Genomic DNA, 25,760 nt, shown 5'->3' with positions numbered 1-25,760 from the left:
ATGAAAAAAGTGAAATCGCAGTCAACCCCCCCTTTAATTTATTATTAAAGGTTGCTAGCTGGATTGAGGAGACCATGGCAGCCAACCGTTAGGTTGGAGAGGTGGAAGGCCCGATCTCATCACCTCATCACCAAAGGAGGAGGAGGTCGGCATCCAACTTCCCTAAAGACCCAGAGGCTGTCCCCAAGCAGCCTGCTGTATTCCCGGAGGCCATACCAGAGACTGCTCACGTCACGGCTGCCGAGCCAGGGACTGTTCACAACTAGGGGTGGTGATGGTGCAGTGGATAAGACACATGCCTTGTGTGCCTTGAAGATATGTGGGAGACCCGGGTTCGAATCCACTGTGAGACACCAATGTGTCCCTGAGCAAGACACTTAACCCCTAGTTGCTCCAGAGGCATGTGACCTCTGACATATATAGCAATTGTAAGTCGCTTTTGGATAAAAGCGTCAGCTAAATGAATAAATGTAAATGTAAACGTCCCGTCTGCCCAGTCAGAGAGGGTTCACGTCATGTCTGTCCAGCCAGAGACGGCTCACGTCACGTCTGTCGATCCAGAGACTGCTCGTCACGTCTGCCGAGCCAGAGACGCTGCTCGTCATGTCTGCCGAGCCAGAGACGGTTCACATCACGTCTGCCCAGCAAGAGCCGGAGCTAGTGTCTGCTGTGCCTGAACAGGACCCAGTGTCTGCTGTTCCTGAGCCGGTGTCTGCTCCTAAGCTTCTGCTCTGGCCACCTTCACAACCTGTGGCCACAGGGTCTGCACCGAAGGGTCTCCACCGCCCTGGCCGCCCGAAGGGTCTTCACCGCCCTGGCCACCCGATGAACTGTCGTCTCAATCCTGGCCGCTCTATGGACTGTCTGCTTCGCCTTGGTCACCGGCTAAGTCGTCATTTCCCGTTTTTGTTTTTCCCTCCCCCTGATCCTCTGCCTTTCCACCTCCCCCCTGAACTTTTGTGTTGGGTTTTAGTCTTGTCTTGGAGCATCTGGTAGCCGCTCCGTAGATCCTTGTCTCCTTGAAAAATAGTAAGAGTAACATGATAGTATGCAGTTCTGAATTCAGCTAATGTCAAGTCTTCATTTATATAGTGCTTTTAACAGTGTAGATTGTTTCAAAGCAGCTCTACAGTGATAATAGGAAATTACAGTAACATAGATAATTTTGGCTTTACATCAGCTCTATAATAAGGATATTGTCCAGCTAAAGTAAGTTATGATTGATTCACTTTTGTTGCAAAGATCATTAGTTATTACCTTAGGGGCCGCTTACATGACACCATTCTAATAGAAAACCCTTGACACACTCCGGCCCCCTCATTCGCACAACAACAGTGCCTGGTTGCTCGAGCATGCAAACATTGAAATAGGATCCACGGTTGAAGCCTTGAAATATATATATATATATTTTTTAATTATCTCCGCGTAAACTTCACAACGCAAATCTGTGAAAATGCTGACGGCGTGCACATATTATGTGTTTAGTCTATAGGTATGCGGGTTTGAATATGTGTGCAGGTGTGTAGTCTTCAACAAATTACTTGTCTGGCCTTAAAATCTATAATACAGAATGTTTGCAGAATTTCTAGCCGTGTGAACTTGAATTATTTTGACAACGTTTTGTTTAATGCCGCAATTTTTGCTGCTGAACTGTTTGTTTTTTTTTTTGGTTTTTTTTGTCTGGAAGCTGATTGTCCGTTTGAAGAAGGAGATTGAGTCTTTGAAGAAAGAGCTGGCTCTAGTAACTGGAGAACAAAGAAGGGACAAGTTAAACCAAGAAGAGATCCAGCAGTATGTACCCATTAATTCCTCAATTCTCAATCTGTTAAAACATAAACTAATAATGAATTGAGATTACTGATGGCACTAATTATGTGCATGCAAAATAATAGATCAGACTGAATCATTTGTTCACGATTTGGATTAAATGAGTCTCAGCAGGTAAACAGCACACTGAAATATGTTTCTATAAATACAGAAGAGTAAATAATTAACTTGACATTGGCTAGTTGTTATGGTTGCTGGAAAGAGGAAAGGAGTTGAGCTATGGATCTAATGGCACCGAACAAAAAATGCTAGAACAATGAGCAACCACAAACTGATAGAGTTTGGCAGCAAAACAGTAGTTGTTTTTACATTTTCTTGAATTTTGCTACATCTCTGGATATACTAGTGGTATGGTAGTTGTTGCTCATGCCACCTTAAATGCCCAATTCACATTGAAAATGAATGAATTCATATTATTTTCTTGTTTCAGTTTGCTTTCTTATGTTTAATGCATTTTAGTGTTTTACAATAGGAGGCATGATCATTTTTCCTGTGTTGTAGGTTGGAAGAGCAGGTAAATATGTATCTAGAAGACCCTGACAAAGAAGTAACATTAGACCTGGGGCCTGATATGAGGAAAATCAACTTTTGTTTCTTTCTGCTAAAGGTACAAACTCTTTCTGATTTGTGTGTGTATGTGTGTGTGTGTGTGTGTGTGTGTGTCTGTCTGTTTGTACAGTATAAAAACCATTACGCCTATGGAGAGTCCCCACAAAGATGTGTGCGCCTGTTTGTTTGTGTGTGTGTGCGTGTGTGTGTGTGTGTTTCTGTTTATATTACATTGTGTGGACCAACAAGTATAGTAAAACCTGAAAATCACCTACATTGTGCAGTCCAGCCAGCGGTCCCCATGAGGAAAACAGCGTATAAATCATACTAAGTAATTTTTTTTTTTTTTTTAAATGTAAAAATGCAGAATGTTTCATGTGATGGGTAGGTTTAAGGATAGGGGCAGGGTAAGGGGATTGAATATACAGTTAGTACAGTATAAAAACCATTACGCCTATGGAGAGTCCCCACAAAGATGTGTGTGCGTGTGTGTGTCTGTTCTCTCCCAAGTCTTCCTGTCTTTCCTCAACATTTTTATTTAATATCGGCTTTTTACCATGATGTTAGTTTAACAAGGGTTACAGAATTAGTTTTGAGTTGACAAAACCAATCCAATCCAATCAGGCTTTGGTGGTACCACAATGCTGACCATCAACTTAGATTAGATTAAGTTTATTTATCCTCGCGGAAAATTGTTCTGCACCTACAGTACGCCTGATACATATATACAAAGACGATTTTACATGACAGAATACAACATTCCCTCACCCCAAAAACCCCCCATCCCTCATCCCCACCACACCCCTACACATATCAGGACAGAAGACTCAAAGAAACCTAATTAAAGTTCTTTGTCAACTTCATGCCTAAATCATGCAAAATTATTATATATAATCATTACTAAAAGCTGATTTGGTCTTTAAAAACATTTGCTATTGTCAAGTCACCTTTATTTATATTGTGCTTTTTACAAATTATAAACAAACTTTGTTGCTGTGACGCTGTGCGGAGAAACAGAGCTCTCCGCACAGCGTCACAGTTGCATTTTTTTCCTGTTATTTTAAAGCCGCTTTGAAACAATTCTGAAACAATAAAAAGCGATATATAAATAAAGGTGACTTTTGTGCGTGTAAAATCGCGCACAGAGACCTCGCCTCGACCTCTCATTCTAACGCAGAGATTTGCTGGAAGGGCAACCATATCAACCTCACCCTCCTCAATGGACACAGGGCGCTTTAATTCTTAATTCTTTTGCAGTTAACTTGTGTCTTTTCTTCTCTACTTGTATTTGTCTGACCCTGCTGACCCAATGAGCATTTCACTATCCAATGGGCATTTCACTGTCCAATGGGCATGCCTTAACTGCAATTTCTAGTATTGCATTAGGATTGCATCGTTCTCATGGAAATTTCTTAATTTTTGACTTTTCAGTCTGAGTTAAATCTCTTTTTTGGCTTATTTTATCGGTAAAAGAAAACGTGCCTAATAATTATGCACACCTGAATATAAGGCGTTTTACATTTCCAGCCTTCATGAACAGTTATTTTTCAGTTATAAATGATTAAATACAAAATCAATTGTAATTTTTAAGATTAATATATTTTGGAATACATTTTTTTTAATATAATCAGAATATCAACATGCCGTTGATTCAGTTCTGACTTGCCAAGTTCGACTCAGGAGAACGAACTCCCGAGGATGAGAGGACGCAAGTCCGCTTATTCTGCAAATGATACAGCACGTTCTTGATTGCATCACTCAGCTCGCTCTGGCTACTCCGGTCATCTCTTTATGTATATTTTAGGCAACAATAAAACGCAATATGCTACTACTCTGCCTCTTTTTGTCAACAATAAGACAAAATATGTAATAAAACACCACTCTGCCTCTTTTCATTTAAAAAAAATCTTAAACGTACGTATTAGTCTAATGGCCATATGCTTCAGGCAACGCGTACATTAATTATCTTCACTGCATATATTTATATAAAAAAAGAACATAATATTTTTGTTTTCATTTTAAAAATATGAAACATTATTGATTGTTATTGACATTTAATACAGCACTATATAGCTTTTTCAACCTTTTATAATATTTTTTCCAAAACCCTTGAGATGGTACATCGACTTAGGTTGAATGAAAGGTCTGCCATAGCCTGGCGTAGTCTGTATCGCTTTTAATGGCACTCTGTAACTTCGGGGAGCGGGTAGGAACATGAGCACAGTAAGAACTACAAAATTTGACTGCTTTATGGCATACATCACTTCCCCCACTTCCTCAAATTCCGACTCAAGAGCCCAACAAGCGTTTTTTTTTTTTTTTTTTTTTATATCTGTATGTTGTCATGGCTTTAGTAGCAAGTAAAACTAACTAGCTTCGCCCCTCGCCACATCCAATGTGGACTGCATTGCTTTCTTTTGAGGGCGCTTAACACTCAAGCATCCCCGTAGAGCCGGGGGGTTGGGGGCAGCTCGCGCCAGCTCGAGACGTGAAAGTATACTGATGACTGAGTACTCTTGCAAGTAAATAATACATGATTAGATGGACAAAATAATCGGTCAGGATAACTATCCTATGTCTGCAGGCTGATAGTCATGTTTGTTTGTTTTTCTGGTGAAAGTGTGTTGCCTCAGGCTATAATGCAAATCGATTTTTCAAATTTGCAGTTTCATCTATGGTAGCTTGATATTATAATTTTGACACATGGCTATTATCTACCACACAAACATTGAATTGAATTGGCATAATCCATTATGTAAAACAGTAGCCAATAGGCTAACGTTACAATAGACCTTATTCAATCTGCGTCATCAGTGTTTGCGGCGGCCATTTTGTTGACATAGAAACCACGGAAACTGTCAGTCTGTCAATGGACAAGCGAGGTAGCGTCGGGATTATCACAGTTTTTTTGTTTTTGTTTGTTTTTTTAAAACAGCGTGATGGTGTTGATAGAATAGATAGAATTATTATGGTGTGCTTCAAACTTATCCCTAAAATAAACATGAACAAATACATAGAGCGAACTAGAGTATTTTTATCATCTGAATCACATTTCATAGCAATATTTATCTTAAGTGAAAAAGAACTGAAATTGCAGCTACACATCTAATACAGTAAACTAAAAAAGGTATTTTAGATTTACAAAATAACTATATATTATATATATATATATATATATATATATATATATATATATATATATATATACATATATATAACTAAATGCATTAATATTCGTGGGTTGATTAAGAAGGTGGGAGGAGTCGGAGTTAAGAGCAGAGAAAGGATTCATAGTTGTAAGAGGTCAGAAAGTGTTGGACGACAGAGGCTTCAGATGTGTAATTATGAAGGGGAGATGCGAATTCCATTGCAATGAAGTCTGTAATAAGATTTTTCCAAATGTTAATGTGTAATTTTTTTTCTAGTTTTCCAGTTCATGAGGATAGTTTTCCTGGCGATGGTTAGCGCTATGAGGAGTATTTTAGAGTTTATAGTTTTATCAGTGATTATTGTGAGATCTCCCAACAAGCAAAGGGAAGGCGAAAGTTGGATGTGGCAGCCAACTATAGTGGATAGTGACTGTGTGACCTCTTCCCAAAAGTGTTTGATTGGAGTGCAGTGCCAAGTTGCATAGATGTATGTGTCACGTTGTGGGTTTTGTTTTGCTTTGTGTATCACGTGTTTCCTTGTTTGTCATGTGATCCTACCATGTGTCTTGTCTTTTGTTATGATGTTGCTCAGTGTCCACAGGTGTTTCTTATTTACCACACCCCCTTGTTAGCTTGATTAGCTTGTTTGTCTGTGTATTTATACCCCTGTGTTTCAGTTGTTGGTTGTCGGTTGTTGTCTAAATGTCACTCGGTTCCTGCCGGTTTCTCTGCCCTGTTCTGAGGTCCCTGGATTATCTGTTAGTGGGATTAATAAATGCTTGCGATTGGATTTGCTTTCTGTCTCGTTCCTGACCCGTTGTGACAGAACAACCGACCGCAAATGAATCCAGCAGCACAAATCCGGGAGTTTGCTGGTCAGATCGCGGCCTTGGCCCTGAATAGTTGTGATTTGTTCCAGTATACCTGGGGGTTTGTTCCTCTCGCTGCCTCCTGCTCTCTCGGTGATGAGGCTATTAAGCTGTGTTACCAGCTAGGGGCTAAGGAGGTCAACCCGAGGGAGCTCCCCAATCTCTCGGGTCTGAACTGGAGAGAGGCGATCTTCGTTTGTGAAGAGAGTTTCATTCCAAAGCTCACCGTCAGCCCTGCCGAGCCTGCGCTCACCGTCAGCCCTGCCGAGCCTGCGCTCACCGTCAGCCCTGCCGAGCCTGCGCTCACCGTCAGCCCTGCCGAGCCCGAGCTTTCAACGCTGGTTCCGTCCAGCTCTCCAGAGATTGAATGCTCTTCACCGCTGGTTCCGTCCAGCTCTCCAGAGATTGAATGCTCTTCACCGCTGGTTCCGTCCAGCTCTCCAGAGATTGAATGCTCTTCGCCGCTGGTTCCGTCCAGCTCTCCAGAGTCTGAATGCTCTTCGCCGCTGGTCCCGTCCAGCTCTCCAGAGATTGAATGCTCTTCACCGCTGGTTCCGTCCAGCTCTCCAGAGATTGAATGCTCTTCATCGCTGGTTCCGTCCAGCTCTCCAGAGATTGAATGCTCTTCACCGCTGGTTCCGTCCAGCTCTCCAGAGACTGAATGCTCTTCACCGCTGGTTCCGTCCAGCTCTCCAGAGATTGAATGCTCTTCACCGCTGGTTCCGTCCAGCTCGCCAGAGTCTGAATGCACTTCACCGCTGGTTCCGTCCAGCTCTCCAGAGACTGTATGCTCTTCACTGCTGGTTCCGTCCAGCCCTCCAGAGACTGTATGCTCTTCGCTGCTGGTTCCGTCCAGCCCTCCAGAGACTGTATGCTCTTCACTGCTGGTTCCGTCCAGCTCTCCAGAGACTGTAGGCTCTTCACTGCTGGTTCCGTCCAGCCCTCCAGAGATGGTAGGCTCTTCACTGCTGGCTCCGTCCAGCTCTCCAGAGACTGGACGCTCTTTACTGCTGGTTCCGTCCAGCCCTCCAGAGACCGTCCAGCCCGTCCAGCCAGAGACCGTCCAGCCCGTCCAGCCAGAGACCGTCCAGACCGTCCAGCCAGAGACCGTCCAGACCGTCCGGCCCGAGACCGTCCAGACCCTCCAGCCTGAGACCGTCCAGACCGTCCAGCCCGAGACCATCCACTCCCCATCTGCCCTTCACCCGGGGACTCAACCCAAATATTTTTTTGGGGGGGGCCCAGTGTCCCAGCCACGGCCGCCCGAGGGGTCTTCACCGCCGTGGCCGCCCGAGGGGTCTTCACCGCCGTGGCCTTCGCCTGGTCCTGCTCCGCCCTGGCCTTCGCCTGGTCCTGCTCCGCCCTGGCCGTCGCCTGATCCTGCTCCGCCCTGGCCTTCGCCTGGTCCTGCTCCGCCCTGGCCTTCGCCTGGTCCTGCTCCGCCCTGGCCTTCGCCTGGTCCTGCTCCGCCCTGGCCTTCGCCTGGTCGTCTGCTCCAAGTCTGGTCCTGTTCCCCTGCACAGACTTGGCCCTCCTTCCCTCCCCCAGGACCACCTCCGCGTCACCACCCTCCTGAACTTGTGTTTTGGGTTTTGTTTTGGGTGTTACACTAGGGGCGTCGGGAGCCGCCCATAGGGGGGAGGCTATGTCACGTTGTGGGTTTTGTTTTGCTTTGTGTATCACGTGTTTCCTTGTTTGTCATGTGATCCTACCATGTGTCTTGTCTTTTGTTATGATGTTGCTCAGTGTCCACAGGTGTTTCTTATTTACCACACCCCCTTGTTAGCTTGATTAGCTTGTTTGTCTGTGTATTTATACCCCTGTGTTTCAGTTGTTGGTTGTCGGTTGTTGTCTAAATGTCACTCGGTTCCTGCCGGTTTCTCTGCCCTGTTCTGAGGTCCCTGGATTATCTGTTAGTGGGATTAATAAATGCTTGCGATTGGATTTGCTTTCTGTCTCGTTCCTGACCCGTTGTGACAGAATGTATCTGTAGAATTTTGATTGCAATGTGTTTGCAAAACTTCTTATGTGAAACTCATTTAAGCTAATCTATTGCCCGTGTAATGTGTTCTGTGAAGTATTTTGTATTGTATTAACTGAAGATTCGCATTTTTGGACATGAGATAGATGTTTTTACAGATTTGGGTCCAGAAGTTGGCATCAGGGGCCATTGAAAGATCGTTTTCCCATTTTATTGTTGGTAAATATATGGTCTGAAGTTGATTTGAGATCATTTTGTATATTTTAGAGAGAAGTTTCTTTGGAGAGGAAATGTTGACCAAGTCTGATATTGCTGGTGGAAGTTCTAAATTTGTATCTCTGATGTTTATTTTTGTCAGGACAGAAGATTTGATTTGTAGGTATTTTAAAAATTCATTGTTCTCGATGCCATACTCCTGGGCCAGTTGTGGAAATGGTTTAAATGTGTTGGATTTGAAAATATGCTTAATGTGGGTAATACCTTTTTCCGCCCATGTGTGAAAATTCAATGTTTTTTTTATTGCTTATAAAGTCACGGTTCCATAGTGGGGTGAGGATAGATGGAGCTAATGTAGAATTTGTGATTTGGTGAAATTTCCACCAGGCTGTCAGAGTGATGGCTATAGTTACTGCATTAAAACATGTGTATTTGTTGATTGATTTGGTGAGGAACGGTATATCAGCTACATTTAATTCTTTGCATAGTGATTGTTCTATATCTAGCCATATAATATCAGATTGGGTGGAGTAAAGACACAAGGCGGTCCGATCAGGGGGGAATTTGCATATCGTAATTAATAATTGATAATTAATAATTATTCATACAGATTTCGATCAGACAGGTCTTACATGTTAATAAATCTCCCATTTAGGGAGGCTTTCTTAAATTTTACTTGTATGCATACATGTGCGTCTCTGCAATTAACCACAAATTAATTGTAATCAATTACACAGACCACGTTTTACAAGTAAAATTAATTAGCTCAATTAAGTTATAGAGTTTGTGAAAACTAATTCTGTGGCCACAAGAATCCGCCTTCCTGCTCTATAAACAAATACCCTTTTAGGTATGTTTACACATAGTACTAAAAGCCACTTAATATAAAGTGGGACCTAGTTCTGTAAAGCGTGCAGCTTCTTGGACGACATTTCATTGACTCGTATTATGAGCAAGACAATGATTTAGTCAAAATGAGCATAATTGTATTTACAAACATTAAAACACAAACTAAGACGACGCAGGGCGTTTAGACAATGGATACGCGTAAGTGAGTTGGAGAGAGTGAGAGAGAGTGAGTTGTAGAGAAAGGGAGAGTTACATTCACCAAAACAGTCAGTCAACCTTTCTGAACACCATGAAAACACTTTCTTTATGCTTCTTAAGCCCTATTCGCACGGGATTAGTATTATCTGGTGACCTGTAGTAATTTGTTATAATTGCGGAGTTTGTCTGAGATCTTAATCCCGTGCGAATCGACCATGTCTGTAATTTGTAAAGTAAAAATTCCCCCGCAAATTACCTACTATATTTTGCCGAACACCGAGGTCCTGTGATAATATTAGTCCCGTGCGAATCGACATCTCTGTGATTTGGCCGGATCGTATATCATTTTTTCAAGGTTTTTGTTTCATCTGCTTCTTTTTATCCCTTTCGCGAAGAATAGAGGCTGAGTTGGAGTGTTTTGATAGTATTTTGGGTGCGGGGTCATATTTTCCACACTATAAAGTCTTTAATTTTCTCAAAAAACGACAGTGCGCTTTATAATCCGTAGCGATTTATACACACGAACAGATACACTGTCCCCGGCGCTGCTCGCGTTCAGAAAGTGCTCCCCGTTCACAGTAACCGGGTCGTCTCATTCAAAACAGCCAGCTGTCAGCGAGCCGCCGCACATTGAATACTCATATGAGTCAGGCTGCGAATGTAAGTTACGTGCCAGCTCCAGCACACTAAATAAACGCCTCACCTCCGGCGCCGGGCACTCGCTACATTCCCTTTAGCCTTTAGAACATCTAGTGGATGCATAACGCAAACTCAAAAGTGTGACTGCAGTATCTTATGCGCTTTATAATCCGGTATGCCCTATATATGAAAAAAAAATTTCTAAAGTAGGTCATACATTGAAGGTGCACCTTATCCGTTGCACCTTAAAGTGCGGAAAATACGGGCTACAAATTTGCTGAAAGAGAAAGCTGAAAACCATCAGAAGAGCAAAAACAAAAAGAACGATTAAATGGAGATGAATAACATGTTTAGCAGCATACGGTAAGGACAATTCTTTTGTTTATTAGGCTATATAAAACATAACAACGACAAGACATTTCAAAGCTATAGCCTAATGACATCATATCCGTGGGTTAAGTCAGTAAATTCGAGTAAAATCACATCATCTCCGTTAGGAGATCACGAGCATTACATGTTTCTCTGAGAAGGTCAAAATGTAAGAGAAGAGGCGGAGCCGGCGCGCTACCTTTATACCCATGGAGAAATCCATCCCCTTCCTGTTGGCTTGAGCCAATCGGGCCGATGGACGTTGCGCGGGAACTCTTGGTTTATTGTCCTTTGTTCTCATAGCACGCGCTCCTCGTGGAAAGGGGTGTGTTCAATGAGGGTTTTATAGTAAAACAATTTGATCTTCATTGGCAGTAAAACAAATTAAAAATACGCTTTACTTCACATCTCTATGCATATTCGGATGTTTCATTCAATAAGCATTCTGGAGACATCAAAGAACATTATGTTACATCAAAGGAATATACACTTATGTTTATGATGCCTGAAGAAGGTATTTCTGATTTCTATTTATGCCGCGACCAAACAAACATATTTCACTGTGACATGGAGGAAAACACACACACATAAACAAAATATATTTGATGTTTTTTTGTCTTTAACCAACAGAAATGTCCGTCTCTTTGTTCAGAGACATTTTGCAACATGCCAAAGTCTTGTAACTTGATACTCACTGGAGTAAGTGGATGAATGTGTGTGTGTGGGGGGGAAAGTCCTTACAGTGGGGTGAATCCATTTGTATATTTATTGCAGTTTTTTAGCCATTGAGTAATATTAGAAATTTGGTGCTTCTAGTCCTCTTGAACCTTAATTTTTTGTAGTGTAGTGAGTTTTATCCTTGGCGTTTTATTTTTCCAGTAGAAGCGAGTTATAATGGAGTCTAGTGATTTAAACCAGGTGAGTGTGGGGTGGGTTGGAATCATTGAGAATAGGTAATTAATTTTCGGTAAAATCGTCATTTTTATTGCTGCTATCCTGCCGATTATGGAGATTGGGAGGTTGAGCCACCTGAGCAAATCGTGTGAAGTTGAGTGTTACCAACTCTGACAGTCTGGAGGAAATCTTAATGCCTAAGTAAGTGATGTGATCTTGACAAATAGGTATTGGTGATTGATGGGGTGCCACATCCCATTTGGCTTTATGTAAAGGGAGGATGGAAGATTTATTCCAGTTTATTGCATAATCGGATATTTTTGAGAAGGACTGGATTGTTTTAATTATTTCTTGAGTAGATACTAGGGGTTCTTGTATATATAGTAGGATATCATCTGCATAGAGTGAGATTGTATGTGTTTGTTGTGGTGTTTCAATACCTTTTATTGCTGGGTTTTGACGGATAGCTGCTGCTAAAGGTTCAATAAAAATCGTGAATAGGGATGGAGAGACTGGGCATCCCTGCCTTGTCCCCCTGTGCAGTGTGAAGCTTTGTTATGTTAGTCCGTTCGTTGTGACTGTGGCCGATGGTGATGTGTATAAAATCTTGATCCGGTTAATAAATGACTCTCCAAAGCCGAATTTTTGTAACGTGGTGAATAAAAATTTCCAGTTGACCCTATCAAAAGCTTTTTCGGCGTCTAATGGGGCAATGAGATTATTTTTCTGTTGTATTGATGAGTAGTGCATGTCTTAAATACTGCCAAACTGCGGACATTATGCCAGGGTGCACGCACGCGGTTTAATAAAATGGTATCGGATCGGTACGCGGATAGAAGTACTCGCCGATACCGATGCCAGAATTTTTATTGGTATCGGCGGCATTTCCGATACTAGTATCGGAATCAGAACAACTCTAAATGCTGGCAGTCTGCCCAAGATGTGAGAACTCCTTCTGCAGAGTTCAGGGGTATCGCTTGTCAACAAATGTATTCCTGTTAGCTCTCATGTATTCCCTGGTATTCCCCATAGGGTATTCCCTGGTGTAACCATGACAGATTTTATGACAGTAGTAGAAGACAATACTGTTTCCCAACTGTAGGGGGATCCCGAGAGCAAAATTTCAAAAGTAACATAATGCTGCTTTAACAAACAGAGATAGGGTTGTGTCATTTTTATTGTGTAGTGAAGAGGATGATTAAATTAAAAAAAATAAAAAAAAAATATATATATATATATATATATATATATATATATTGAGCGTCAGCGTCAGTTCTGGCAGGCCAGGTAGTCAAGACGCTGCTTATGCCATTTGCTAATACAATCTCGTCAGCTGATCCGCTCCAGCTGAGCTGCATTAGCTGAGTTACTCCCCTTGCTGCTCAATGGCCAAAGCCCAAACAAAGCGCACCATTTAAAGCTCATTCAGTTTGCTCAATACATGCTTGCTGCTCGCTTCTGCTGCTTCATGCGTTGTTTAAAAAATCACTCATGTTGTTAAGCGCAAAAGTACTGTTTTCACTCATTCTATTGTCTGCTATTACTTCCACCGCTGTCGAAGAAGAATGGCACGACTCTTCTGAGGAAACTCGGCCATCATCATTCCAAACAGATCAGAGGCAGGATGCCAGCCCGGAAGATAACGCCACCGCTCATAGGAGTTCTCGGCGGCTGGCGAATAAATCCTCCCAACTATGCATCGCCGATTGGCCCGTGGCAAAAATACTGGAAACCCTATTTTTAAACGACATTCAGCCTCCGCGTGGCACTTCTCATGAGGACCTATTTGCCCTCCTCTGCGATTCTGTAGCCATTCCAGTCGTTGAATCTCCGCCGGTGCCTCCTCCCCAGTCCGGAAAATAGCACACATCGAAGCGAAAAAATCCTGAGACGGCCAACAAAGCCCCAGCGCAAAAACGAGTCACCTGCCCTGTTCGTCCAGGCCCAAGTGCTTTTTCAGATGATCCAGTGCTCATGGCACTTTCTGATATCCAATCTTCTCTCCTCGTAATGTCCGCTAAGATATCAACACTGGAAGACGGCTCCCTCTCGACGTCCACCACGGCTTCAACTTCCGCTGTTGTCTCCGACCTGCATCAACCGCGCCAGCCTCAAAGTGATGACGTCACCACGGAATTTTTACCTAAAAGGACCCTAGCAACCGCCGTACCTTTCTCCACTGGCTCGCCTTTTTTCCCACCAGCTGCTGCCATCTCTCATCAGCTGAGGGGACAGATATTGGCAGGTAATGACATTAACCTCGTTAAACTCCTACTGTGCTCCGAGCTGTGTGAACGGCGTGTCGTAGACTGTGGTGACGTGCATGTGGAGCTTAAAGATGGGGATCCTAGACTTTCAAAAATCCTGACTTTTCCTGAGTTCGTTACCGCATTCGGAGTTTATAGGGACGTAATTTGTGAAGTCTATCCAGCGCGCAGAGCCAAACTAGATACCTATCTGGCCATAATTTCTGACCTAGCTCTCTCTTACGGCGGGGTTCTATTCTATGAGTATCACAAGTCTTTTTCTGCAAAAGCGGCTATGTTTATTCAACGCTTCAATCAGAGACTAGACTGGTCCGTGGTCGATCTCGCGCTCATAAGTAGACACTTTACAGGTCACCAAATCCTGTTCTGCTCCGTTTGTGGCTCTCTCTCACATTCTACCAACTTATGCTCTAAATCTAAGCCTATTTCCTCCATGTCTCATCCTGGCCCGAGCTACAAAACTGGCTCCCAGGTGAATAACTTTACTACTCCTATTTGCTTTAATTTCAATGAAAATATTTGTAGGATGCATAATTGTAAATATTTTCACGTTTGTAGCTACTGTGGGAACGCCCACCCAAAGTCCGTGTGCCCGAGGAGAACACGCTTCATAAAAATGGAACGAAAGAAATAAAACCATCAACTCCCATAAACGTTCCCAAGTTGGGACGGGCGTTAAAAAAGCATCCTGACCGCTGTTTTGTGGATTATTTACTGACTGGTCTTGTTCAGGGTTTTTTTGCTGGGCTGCTGCATTTTCCTGCTGTATCTTTCCATTGCCATAACCTATTGTCCGGGTCTCAGGAGCCGGAAACTGTGGATACCTTGCTCGAGAAAGAGGTTAAGAAAGGATTCATGATAGGCCCATTTGACAATTCTCCCTTCCCGACTTTTAGGATAAGTCCTATAGGGGTAGCCACTCGAAAATATTCGGGTAAAAAACGTTTAATTATCGATCTTTCTGCTCCCCACAATGGTTTGGCTGACAGCATTAATAGCCTTATTCCTTTAGCCCCGTTTTCACTTTTTTACAACACCGTGGATGACGCTATCAAATTCATTAAAAAGGCAGGACGTGGAGCTTGGCTTGCAAAAGCAGATATTTCCGATGCTTTTAAAATTATGCCATTGCATCCCTCGCAGTGGCATTTGTTCGGCGTCCAGTGGAGGAAAAATTTTATTTTGCGGTTAGACTCACTTTTGGCTGTCGTAGCAGTCCAAAAATATTCGATACTTTGTCTGAAGCTTTGTGTTGGATTCTTCTTAATAACGAGAAATTATCATTCGTCCTTCATCTTTTAGATGATTTTCTTCTAGTAGATTTTCCTTACAAAAAAACAGACTTCTCCATATCGATTCTCAAACGTACCTTTTCTGAATTAGGCGTTCCTCTCTCGGAAGAAAAGACCGTGGGTCCAGTCAAAGTCATTGAATTCTTAGGCATTTCTCTCGATTCAAATAAAATGCAAGCTTCACTCCCCCTCGAGAAATTATCCCGGATAAGACAAGTTATGAAAGTCGCAAAAAATTCAAAATCTTTTTCAAAAAGGGACTTGCTCTCTCTGTTGGGGCACCTTAATTTCGCAATGAGAGTAATTCCTCAAGGCAGATCATTTATTTCCAGGCTTCTTGACCTTTCTAAATCTGCACAAGATCTCAGTGATGTAGTTATTTTAGACACGGGATGTAGATCTGAGCAAAAATTTTGGTCTCTGCTTTTAGATAAATGGAATGGCATTTCCTTTTTTCTCAATGATTTCATGGAGTCCTCTTTAGCCCTTAATCTGTATACTGATGCTGCACCTTCAGTAGGGTTCGGGGTTTTTTTTAAAAAACGAATGGTTTGCATCCGCTTGGCCGGAAGAAATGCGTTCCCTACCTGCTGGTGATTCTTCGACAGCCCTATTAGAACTGTCGCATGCATTCTGTGGGGTAAATACTGGGCCAGGAAACAAATCATGTTTTTCTGCGATAACGAGGCTACGGTTAATATAATCAATAAGAGGCGTTCATCCATTCCATTTATCAACAGGTTCATGAGACGTCTTACATAGCTATAAGTTTTGGGGAACTATCATTTTCGTGCAGAACATATTCCCGGTTTGAATAATAAAGTTGCCGATTCTTTGTCTCGTTTCAATTTTCAGAAATTTCATCTCCTGTGTCCAGCTGCAGCACAATCAAGCCTGGAATGCCCACCTTTCAGTCAAACCATTCTAGATTGAAAACCCCTCTTCAATCCTATATGCATTCTGCTGCGCAGTACATGCGGGGGGGTTTGACTAGTTCTACATTAAAATCGTATGATTCTGCATGGTCTTATTTCATTAGTTTTTGTGCTTCTTTATCTGTAGCTGTTCTGCCTATCAAAATATCGTATATTAGTGCGTTTATAGTCCACTGCTTCGAGGATCGGAAACTTCAACCTTCTTCTATAAAAAAATACTGTTTCTGGCATTCAATTCCATCTGCGCTGCCTGGATCCATCTGCCTCCAGTATTTTGGAAACTCCTTCCATTCGCCTTTTGCTGAACGGGATCAAAAGACATTCTCCACAAGGCAATGATAAACGTCTCCCTTTTACACTGCCTTTGGTTAAACAAATCATATCAAAATTACGGGATGGGTGTTTTGGGTCATACACGGATCAATTGTTAGAAACAGTCATTCTCACAGCTTTTTTTGGTTTTCTAAGGGGTGGTGAAATTTCTTCACGCACTTGTTCTTTTGACCCAAATCTCAATCTAACAATTTCCGATGTCTCAATTCACGATCCCCATTTCACATTATATTTAAAACACTCCAAAACTGATAAAAACCGTGAAGGCGTTATTGTGTACATCTCTGAGTCTAACACTGCTTTTTGTCCTCTGATTTCCATGCTGTTCTATTTGAGGTACCGTGCAAGTGCTGATCCGCAGGAACTGTTGTTCGTCACGCAGGCAGGGAAAACAATGTCCAGAACCTGGTTTTCTTGTCACCTACGCCTCCTTTGTCAATTCTGTGGACTGCCCCCGGACCGCTATACTGCTCATTCTCTGCGCATCGGCGCAGCAACAACAGCGGCTGCATCCGCTCCGGTTTCAACCCTTAAAGCCATGGGACGGTGGTCTTCTGCTGCTTACGAAAGATACCTCCGTCCCGATGCTCGGGCTATTCTTAACGCACAGAAAGCCATGAGTTCAGTTCTCTGATTTGTTTCGCTAAATAAATTTATATTCATTATTTTGCTAGCACTCTCCTCATTAATGTCCCTGAATGAGCGACCTGTTAATTTTCATCTAGTTCGTCTCGGATGTGGATATCTCCACACACCGTAGTCCGTCAAGTAGTTCAAGACAGATAGATTATAATCTATGTAACAACATGTTAAGTTTGCGGTCTGACGTCATTCCAATAATTAATACATTTTAATTGTAGCTCAGATGACACCGATCGAGTATTTATTTATTATTTATTTTGGGGGGGATTATTTATTTTAGCTCGTCTAGTCAATTAATCATCCTCTGTATCACAGAGGATTGCCAGGTGTGGTTTTGTTTTGGGGGATATTTTAGTTCTCACAGTCCTAAACTGTGTGAGCGTTCCCTAATGCTGCTGCTGCTGTCCTCTGACTCCCTGCTATTTCATGGTGCTCATGAAAGGTCAGAGGACTCCCTGAACAGAGCCATACCGCCAAATTTCAATTTAGGAACATCTACTATTGCAATCCATTTAATAATTTCTAAATAAAAATAAAAAAATTTCATTAAAAATTGTGTCTGTGTTGTTCTTGACTTAATGGACCTGACAGAAATATATATATATATATATATATATATATTACGTAAGCTCTCTAATAGCCTACAATGTTAAAGTTACATAAAGTTATTAAACTTCACTTTGCCCTCAGCCAAAACAATTTTTTGCCAATGGTACAAACTATAGTTTAATGAGACCAAAGATAGACTTATACACAAGACGAATTATACGTCAAGTTTATCCACTAGTCTAGAGACATCAGATCCAGCGGCAAACGTCAGAAGCACTAGCCGAGGAAAGGCTGTTCCAGTCGAGGTTGATGATCAATGAGCTATCATCAGTTGCTATTGACGTTTGCTGGTTGGTGTGAGATGCATTCTGGGATACCTGGCTGTCTCAAGTCCGCACAAGTCACCTCGATGCATCCTCGATAAACGGGTCGGATCAAGAACACATCCGGGGATTTGAACTGGACTTGGCTAGATGTGAACTTTGAATTGGAACAATACTTGGGCAGTGACTGATGACTTTCTCAAGTCCACAAGAACACAAGTACAGACAAGAATGCATATTGAGAAACAGCCTCAGTTCATCTCCAACCCTAATCAAACACACCTGCCTTTAATTTTCAAGTGATCCTGAAGACCTAAATGGTTGCTTCTGTTGTGTTTGATTAGGGTTGGAGATGAACTGTGCAGGACAGTGGGCCTTTCTCAATCTGTATTCTTGTCTATATTTGTGTTCTTGTGAAACATCATCTTAAAGGCGGGCATACACTGTGCGATTTTCGTCCGATTTTGAGCCGAATTCTGACTCGTGCGCCTCTTTTTCGTGTCGGACAAATTTTCAGCTTTGTCGTGCGTCGTTTGTCGTGCAGAAACGAGAGTCGATTAGCCTCTCACGATTGACAATCGGATGGTCGGATGAATTTCTGGCATGTCAGAAATTTTGGTCGCTCCTCGTGACTATATTGCACAGTTGAAGCAACGCTACGAACCGATTGCCCTAAACTCAGTTTTTTTTTCCATCACTGCACCTGCGCGAAAACAGAAGTTTAACCATTTCATCTACAGCAAAAATAAAATTAAAATAATTTAAACGAAAAGAGGGAGAGCTTTAAGTTCTGTAGTTGCTTACCTCCAGTTCGTGTTGCAAAATGAATAATATTACCCACGTCTTCCAAGCCACCTGCGATGTAACACCTCTTTTATTAATTTGTTAAACAATGTTTTTGAAATAAACCTGTTTTTAATTTTCATTGATGATAATTATGGCAATGTTTGGACATATTATAGACTGTTAATAGTTATTTTATATCCCTATAATTCATTGTAATCAACCTAAATGTTTTAGACAGTTTTTAATTAGGAGTAAGATTATGTAATATTTTATTATCCTCACAGCACGTTGGTTATGTTGGTGCTGTGAACATATTGCACGGCAAATTAATTACAATAGCGGATGAATTTAATAATAAAATTAGCCTATAGGCTTCCCCTAATAATTATAATACTAATAATAATTAAATGCATAAACTGAAAATGCATATCATCTTGATATGGATAGCAGATGCTTGTTTCGCAGATATTACACGTATAGTGTGAGCAGTGAAGTCGCAGCTCGACGATCGGACCGTACAGTGTGAGCACATAAATCCTGAACTTTGGCTTTGCATCGCATGCGATTTACTCGTTGAGTGTGAGTAGGTACCTTGCTGAAATTGCACAGACATCGCACAGTATATGCCCGCCTTTAGTGCCCCAAGTACTGTCCCAATACACAAGTTTGTATTTTGGCAAGAATGGTTAAATATCCCGGATGTGTTCTTGACACTCCCATTTTACAGAGGATCCATCGGTTGGTAACTTGTGTGAACTTGACAGCAGAAATATCCCAGCTATTTCATCACTAAATTCACTTCTGAGAACATTTGATGCAAGAAATCAACTGTGTAGATTTCAAATATTGGCATTTTTATGAAAATTTATAGCGAATTGAAAATGTGATCAAATATTTCTGGAAGTGAGAATCTCCATAATCGCCTGCGGGTGTTCAGTTAGCTAGCGAGCCAACCTGCCAGTTTGCTCACAAATTCGTTTTACCCGACAGTCAAGAGACCATTGCAGCCTTGCTGTTATTGTCAATAATTCTCATATGTTTGGGTACTGCTGGTGTCTGTGTGTGGGGGTATTATTGCACAATACTAGCAAGAACACATTGTCTCAAACTGTCAGCAGCATTCTGTGTGCTCGTCACCTAGTGACCATTCTGCCAAGAACAACAAGAGTGTTCTCCCCAAGAACACATGTCCATTCTTTGCATTCTTGGTTTTGAGAAACACCCAGTATGTTGTGCCTAGGTTGCACGACAAGGTTGCAATTTTTGTCTCAATCAAGAATACAAGATACTTGTCTTAGGAAGGGTGCATAATATGTCTGTAATAAAACTATTTGTTTTTGTGTGTGTAACAGGGTTCCACACATTCAAATTAAAGTAATAATAATTAGACCGTTTTGCTGCAATTAATTAAATATAAATTTAGAATGTTTAAAACTAGCTTCTTCTTGTGCTAGGTTATGTCATTTTTTTTGTTTTTGTGTGTGCCCTGAACAGTAAAAAACAGAAATGTTTAGGATTCAAATAAATGGAGACCACATTCTAGCTACATGAAAGTAATTGTTACATCTGGTCAGGAACGAAACAGAGAGTGAATCCAATCGCAAGCTTTTATTAATAACACTAACCGATAATCCAGGGAACTCAGAACAGGACAGAGAACCAGACAGGAACCAAGTAACATTTAAACAACAACCGACCGGCAACAACTGAAACAAAGGGGTTTAAATACACAGACAAACAAGCCAATCAAGATAACAAGGGGGCGTGGTTGATAAGAAACACCTGTGGACACTGAGCAACAACATGACAAAAGACAATACACATGGCAGGATCACATGACCAACAAGGAATCACGTGATATATAAAACACAACAAAACCCACACGTGACAGTAATCCTCCGACATTTAAACATATTACATATCAAACAAGTTTCCTTTCTCTTCAGGTGAAAGTGCAAGAGAGACTCTCTGCTCAAATTGGGGTGAGTAATGGCAGCAGTCCTCCTTTAAAGGACATGTCTGATGGAGAGGACAGAATATCACATGCTGAACTCCAAAAGCTCCGGGATACCGTGACCCACCGTGATAACGAGATCAGTATCCTTTACTCAACTTCTTAATAATATAGTTAGTTTATAAACTTAACATTTTGTGTCTCACTAGGTCTAATTTAAAGGATTAGTTCACTTTTGAAAAAACTTTTGCTGATAATTTACTCACCCCCATGTCATCCAAGATGTCCATGTCTTTCTTTCCTCAGTCGAAAAGAAATTTAGGTTTTTGATGAAAACATTCCAGGATTTTTCTCCATATAATGGACTTCAATGGGAACCGGATGGTTCAAGGTCCAAAAGATAGTGTTAATAACAGTTTCAGATGCAGCTTCAAATGTCTTTAAACGACACCAGACGATGAATAAGGGTCTTATCATGCGAAACGATCGGTTATTTCAAAACTTATTCCAAAAATGTAACTTTTCTAAGGACAGATGCTAGCCTTGCTATATTCTCTGAGGCGCGTTTGTAACGTCACGTAATACGTAATTACGTTCAAAAGGTCACGGGCGACGTAGCCGGAAGTACAGAATCAAAATCGTCCGACATCGTTGTTTTTCCTTTTAATTCCTTTTTTTGTAAACGGTGTTTGAGCTAGTTTGCACGTTCAACCTATGCGTTCAACTTGTAAACACTGACTCTGTACTTTCGGCTACGTCGCCCGTGACCTTTTGAACGTAATTACGTAATACGTGACGTTGCAAACGTGCCTCACAGAATAGAGCAATGCTAGCATTTGTCCTTAGAAAAGTTACATTTTTGGAATAAGTTTTGAAATAACCGATCGTTTCGCATGATAAGACCCTTATTCATCGTCTGATATCGTTTAAAGACATTTGAAGCTGCATCTGAAACAGTTATTAACTGTCTTTTGGACCTTTAACCATCCGGTCCCCATTGAAGTCCATTATATGGCGAAAAATCCTGGAATGTTTTCATCAAAAACCTAAATTTCTTTTCGACTGAGGAAAGAAAGACATGGACATCTTGGATGACATGGGGGTGAGTAAATTATCAGCAAAAGTTTTTTCAAAAGTGAACTAATCCTTTAAATATGAGTTGCAACAGTCTAATGATCTCTTAAATTTTTTCAAAGTAATATTATTTCTATCATGATAACTGTTTAGCATGGTAATGAACATGACAGTGTTAATCTATTTGGTCCAGGTAGAATATATCTGCTATTCTGCTGCTGCAGATATTGCTGCTGTAGTTGTAGATTGTTGCTGCTGCTACAAAAGCAAGTACATGGACTTGCTACTGCCAATACAAACTCTGATACGCTGCTGTGGCATGTAAGACATTCTGCTGCTGCACAAATAGCGTAAAAAAAATGTGCTCCAACACAGCTGAAAATGAGAAAATGAACATGACAAGCCAAAAATTGTATCTGCTTCTTTAGAATGTTGAACACACTGCTGCTATATGATAATATACTGTAACTGGAGACAAGATGAATGATACTGCCCCCTTAAAATAAGCAGATCAATCGCCACGACATAGTGTTTGTTCTGCTGCTGCTCCGGAAAGCCATAAGAACTGCAAGTTTGATATCTTTGTGTGCCTGGACCTGCTTTGACGAATGGCTTAACACTGGTGTACTATTGCAGTATGTACCTGCTCACTTGACCAGACTACTAGTGACTTGACATGTATCTGGGCTAGTGAAGCCAAGGCAAAATATCTAGTGGCTTGTCTGGTCAAGTCATCATCATTTATATTGTGTAGATTGTTCCAAATCTGCTTTACAGTGATAATATGAAATCAAAGCTACAGAAATTGTTTTGGCTTTATGATAGCTCTAGAATAAAGTTATTTTCCAGCCAAAGTGCATTTTAATTGATTCACTTCTGTCGCAACAATCATTCGTTATTAACTTGGGGGCACTAACACGAAACTGTTTTAACAGAAAACTCTACGCAAACTTTAAAAACGTGCCCCTGTGAGAATGCTGATGGCGTGCACATGCGTATTAAGTTTGGCATGCGTATTATGTAGTTTTTCGCTTAAATACCAAGCCTCAACAAACTACTTGTCTGGCCTTGAAATTTATAATACAAAATTGTATCGCTTCGACGTAGCCACGTGAAGCAGAATTATCCCCAAAACGATTATCTGTACAGAGGTGAAGGGAAAGAGGCCTTCACAGGGAGGGCCTAGTGACTCTTCAGGACTGCGTTGTTGTCGCATCCAGAAGCATGTCCTTCACAGATCTGGATATGCCCTGGATCCGGCGGACTGTGGTAAACTTTGGCATAAACAGAGAGACTAATATTAGCGTAGATGCCATTCTTCTCGTGATGTAACATGAGTACATCCGGATTTATGGGAAGTGTTCCCGGTTCCAGCTGACCTAATCTATGCATCCTAACATTGAATTACAGAAGTCTATAGTGTGTTATGTGTATGCAAGGTCAAAGAGATGTGTTTTTAGTCTAGCTTTGAACTGACAGAGTGTGTCTGCTTCCTGGAAAATCTTAGGGAGACTGGTCATACTTACTGGTTCTGGTAAAAACTCGAGCTGCTGTGTTTTAGACCAGCTGTAATTTGTTTATTAAGCGTGCAGGGCAACAACCCAGTAGAGCTTTACAATAATCTAGCCTTGAAGTCATGAACGCATAAACTAATCGTACCGCATCCGTCAATGAGAGCATATGGGTATATTTTTAAGATGGAAAAATGCGGTTTTACAGATACTATTCACGTGACTTTCAAATGAAAGATTGCTATCAAGAAGCACACCCAGGTTCCTAACCGATGACGAAGATGTGACAGAGCAGCCATCAAGTGTTAGACAGTATTCGGTTATCACATGAGGACGTTTTTTGTCCAGTAATTACAATGTTGTTTGTTTGGTTTTTTTTTGTTTGTTTTTTTTTTGTTTTGTTTTTTCAGAATTAAGTAGCAGGAAATTACTAGTCATCCATTTTTTTATTTACATCAGCCATTAATTTTGCGTTAATTTTGTGAAATTGTATGTTTTGTCAGGGCGTAAAGAAAAATTGAGCTAAGTATCATCTGCATAACAGTGAAAACTAATGTCATGCTTCCTAATGATATATCCTAAGGGTAGCATGTACAGAGTGAACAGCAACAGTCCTAGTACTGAGCCTTGTGGTACACCATACTGAACTTGTGATCGATTAGACATCTCTTCATTTTCCTGCTACAAACTGATAACAGTCAGATAAGTATGATTTAAACCATGCTAATGCAATTCCACTAATGCCAACATAATTTCCGAGTCTATTTAAAAGAATGTTGTGGTCAATAGTATCAAATCCAGCACTAAGATCGAATAACACCAATAGCGAGATACAACCATGATAAGAGCAATCATTTGTGACTAATGAGAGCTCTCTCAGTAATGGTAATGTCTAAATCCTGAAATGAAAATCATTTCAGATATCATTTCTTTCTAAAAAGGAACATAGTTGTGAGGATACTGCCTTTTCTAGTATCTTTAAAAAAAATGTAGATTCGAGATCGGCCTTTTAATTGACTAATTCTGTATGATCAAGTTGTTGTTTTTTTTAACAAGTGGTTTAATCATAGTCAGCTTGAAAGTTTTTGGTAAATATCCCAGTGACAAATATTATTAAAGATTATAATTAATGATATTGAGAAGAGGATCTATGTCCTCTGGAAACATCTCTTTTAATAGCTTTGTCGGTATAGGGCCTAACATACATGTTGTCGATTTAGATTCTCCCTGATATTATCAATATTATAAGTGAAGAAGCCCAGAAGCTTCCAAGGAGCACAGCAGTAATGACTTTATGAACTTTTTTACTTGCAAGATTGATAATATCAGAGAGAAAAATCTAACTATGCAACCGTCTACTAAAGCATACAGAAAAATTGTATTCATTCATTGCTATAGGAGAGGATGAATTGTCTAAACTCATTAAATCATCTAAATTGACATCATGTATGTTGAAGAGATGCTTCCAGAGGTCATAGATCCTCTTCTTATATCAATAATTCATTTTTGTCATTAGGATACGTACCAAAAACTTTTTTAGCTGGCTAATTACATCATATGCTCTCATTGACAAATGCAGAACAGTTAGTTCATGACCTCAAGACTAGATTATTGTAATGCTGCAAGCTTAATAAACAAATAACAGCTGGTCCAAAATGCAGCAGCTCGAGTTCTTGCCAGAACCAGAAAGTATGACCATATTAGCCCGGTTCTGTCAACCCTGCATTGGCTCCCTGTTAAACATTGTATACAATTTTAAATATTGCTGATTACTCACAAAGCACTAAATGGTTTAGCTCTCAAGTACTTGAGCAAGTTCTTAACACATTATATCACATCTATTGTAATGTCAAAATTTCGGGCAGTTGATAATACCTAGAATATCAAAATTGACTGCTGGCGGTAGATCCTTATCCTGTTTAGCAGCACCAAAACTTTGGAACAGTCATCCTAACATTGTCCGGGAAGCAGACACTCTGTCAGTTCAAAACTAGACTAAAAACACATCTCTTTGACCTAGCATACACATTATAGAATTCTATAATACAATGTTAGGGTGCATACATTATACAAACCCAATTCCAAAAAAGTTGGGACACTCTACAAATTTTGAGTAAAAAAAGAATGGAATAATTTAGAAATCTCATAAACTTATATTTTATTCACAATAGAATGCGTAGAAGAAGGATCCGGGTACTGAAATGGCCAGCCTGCAGTCCAGATCTTTCACCCATAGAAAACATTTGGCGCATCATAAAGAGGAAGATGCAACAAAGAAGATCTAAGACAGTTGAGCAGCTAGAAGCCTTTATTAGACAAGAATGGGACAACATTCCTATTCCTAAACTTGAGCAACTTGTCTCCTCAGTCCCCAGACGTTTGCAGACTGTTATTAAAAGAAGAGGGGATGCCACACAGTGGTAAAAATGGCCTTGTCCCAACTTTTTTGAGATGTGTTGATGCCATGAAATTTAAAATCAACTTATTTTTCCCTTAAAATTATGCATTTTCTCAATTTAAACATTTGATATGTCATCTATGTTGTATTCTAAAT

General features: G+C 40.9%; 1 protein-coding gene across 3 annotated transcripts in view; it reads left to right on the top strand.

Annotated features, from left to right (window-relative positions):
• kif6 (kinesin family member 6) overlaps positions 1-25,760 on the top strand; it is a 445,971-nt gene that overhangs the window by 37,460 nt on the left and 382,751 nt on the right. For all 3 annotated transcript variants that reach the window (XR_016146642.1, XM_089120092.1, XM_089120091.1), the window contains exons 10-12: positions 1,688-1,791; positions 2,329-2,434; positions 20,614-20,764. Coding sequence is in view for 2 of the 3 variants with exons in the window: in XM_089120092.1 (XP_088976218.1) it covers positions 1,688-1,791; positions 2,329-2,434; positions 20,614-20,764 (361 nt within the window). In the remaining variant the exon portion in view is untranslated. The remainder of the gene's footprint in view (positions 1-1,687; positions 1,792-2,328; positions 2,435-20,613; positions 20,765-25,760) is intronic.

This window comes from Pimephales promelas, chromosome 15, assembly GCF_988280905.1.
Source record: "Pimephales promelas chromosome 15, fPimPro1.hap1.1, whole genome shotgun sequence".
Classification (NCBI taxonomy): Eukaryota; Metazoa; Chordata; class Actinopteri; order Cypriniformes; family Leuciscidae; genus Pimephales; species Pimephales promelas.
The sequence above is the reverse complement of the archived record's forward strand: the minus strand, read 5'-3'. Positions and strand labels throughout refer to the sequence as shown.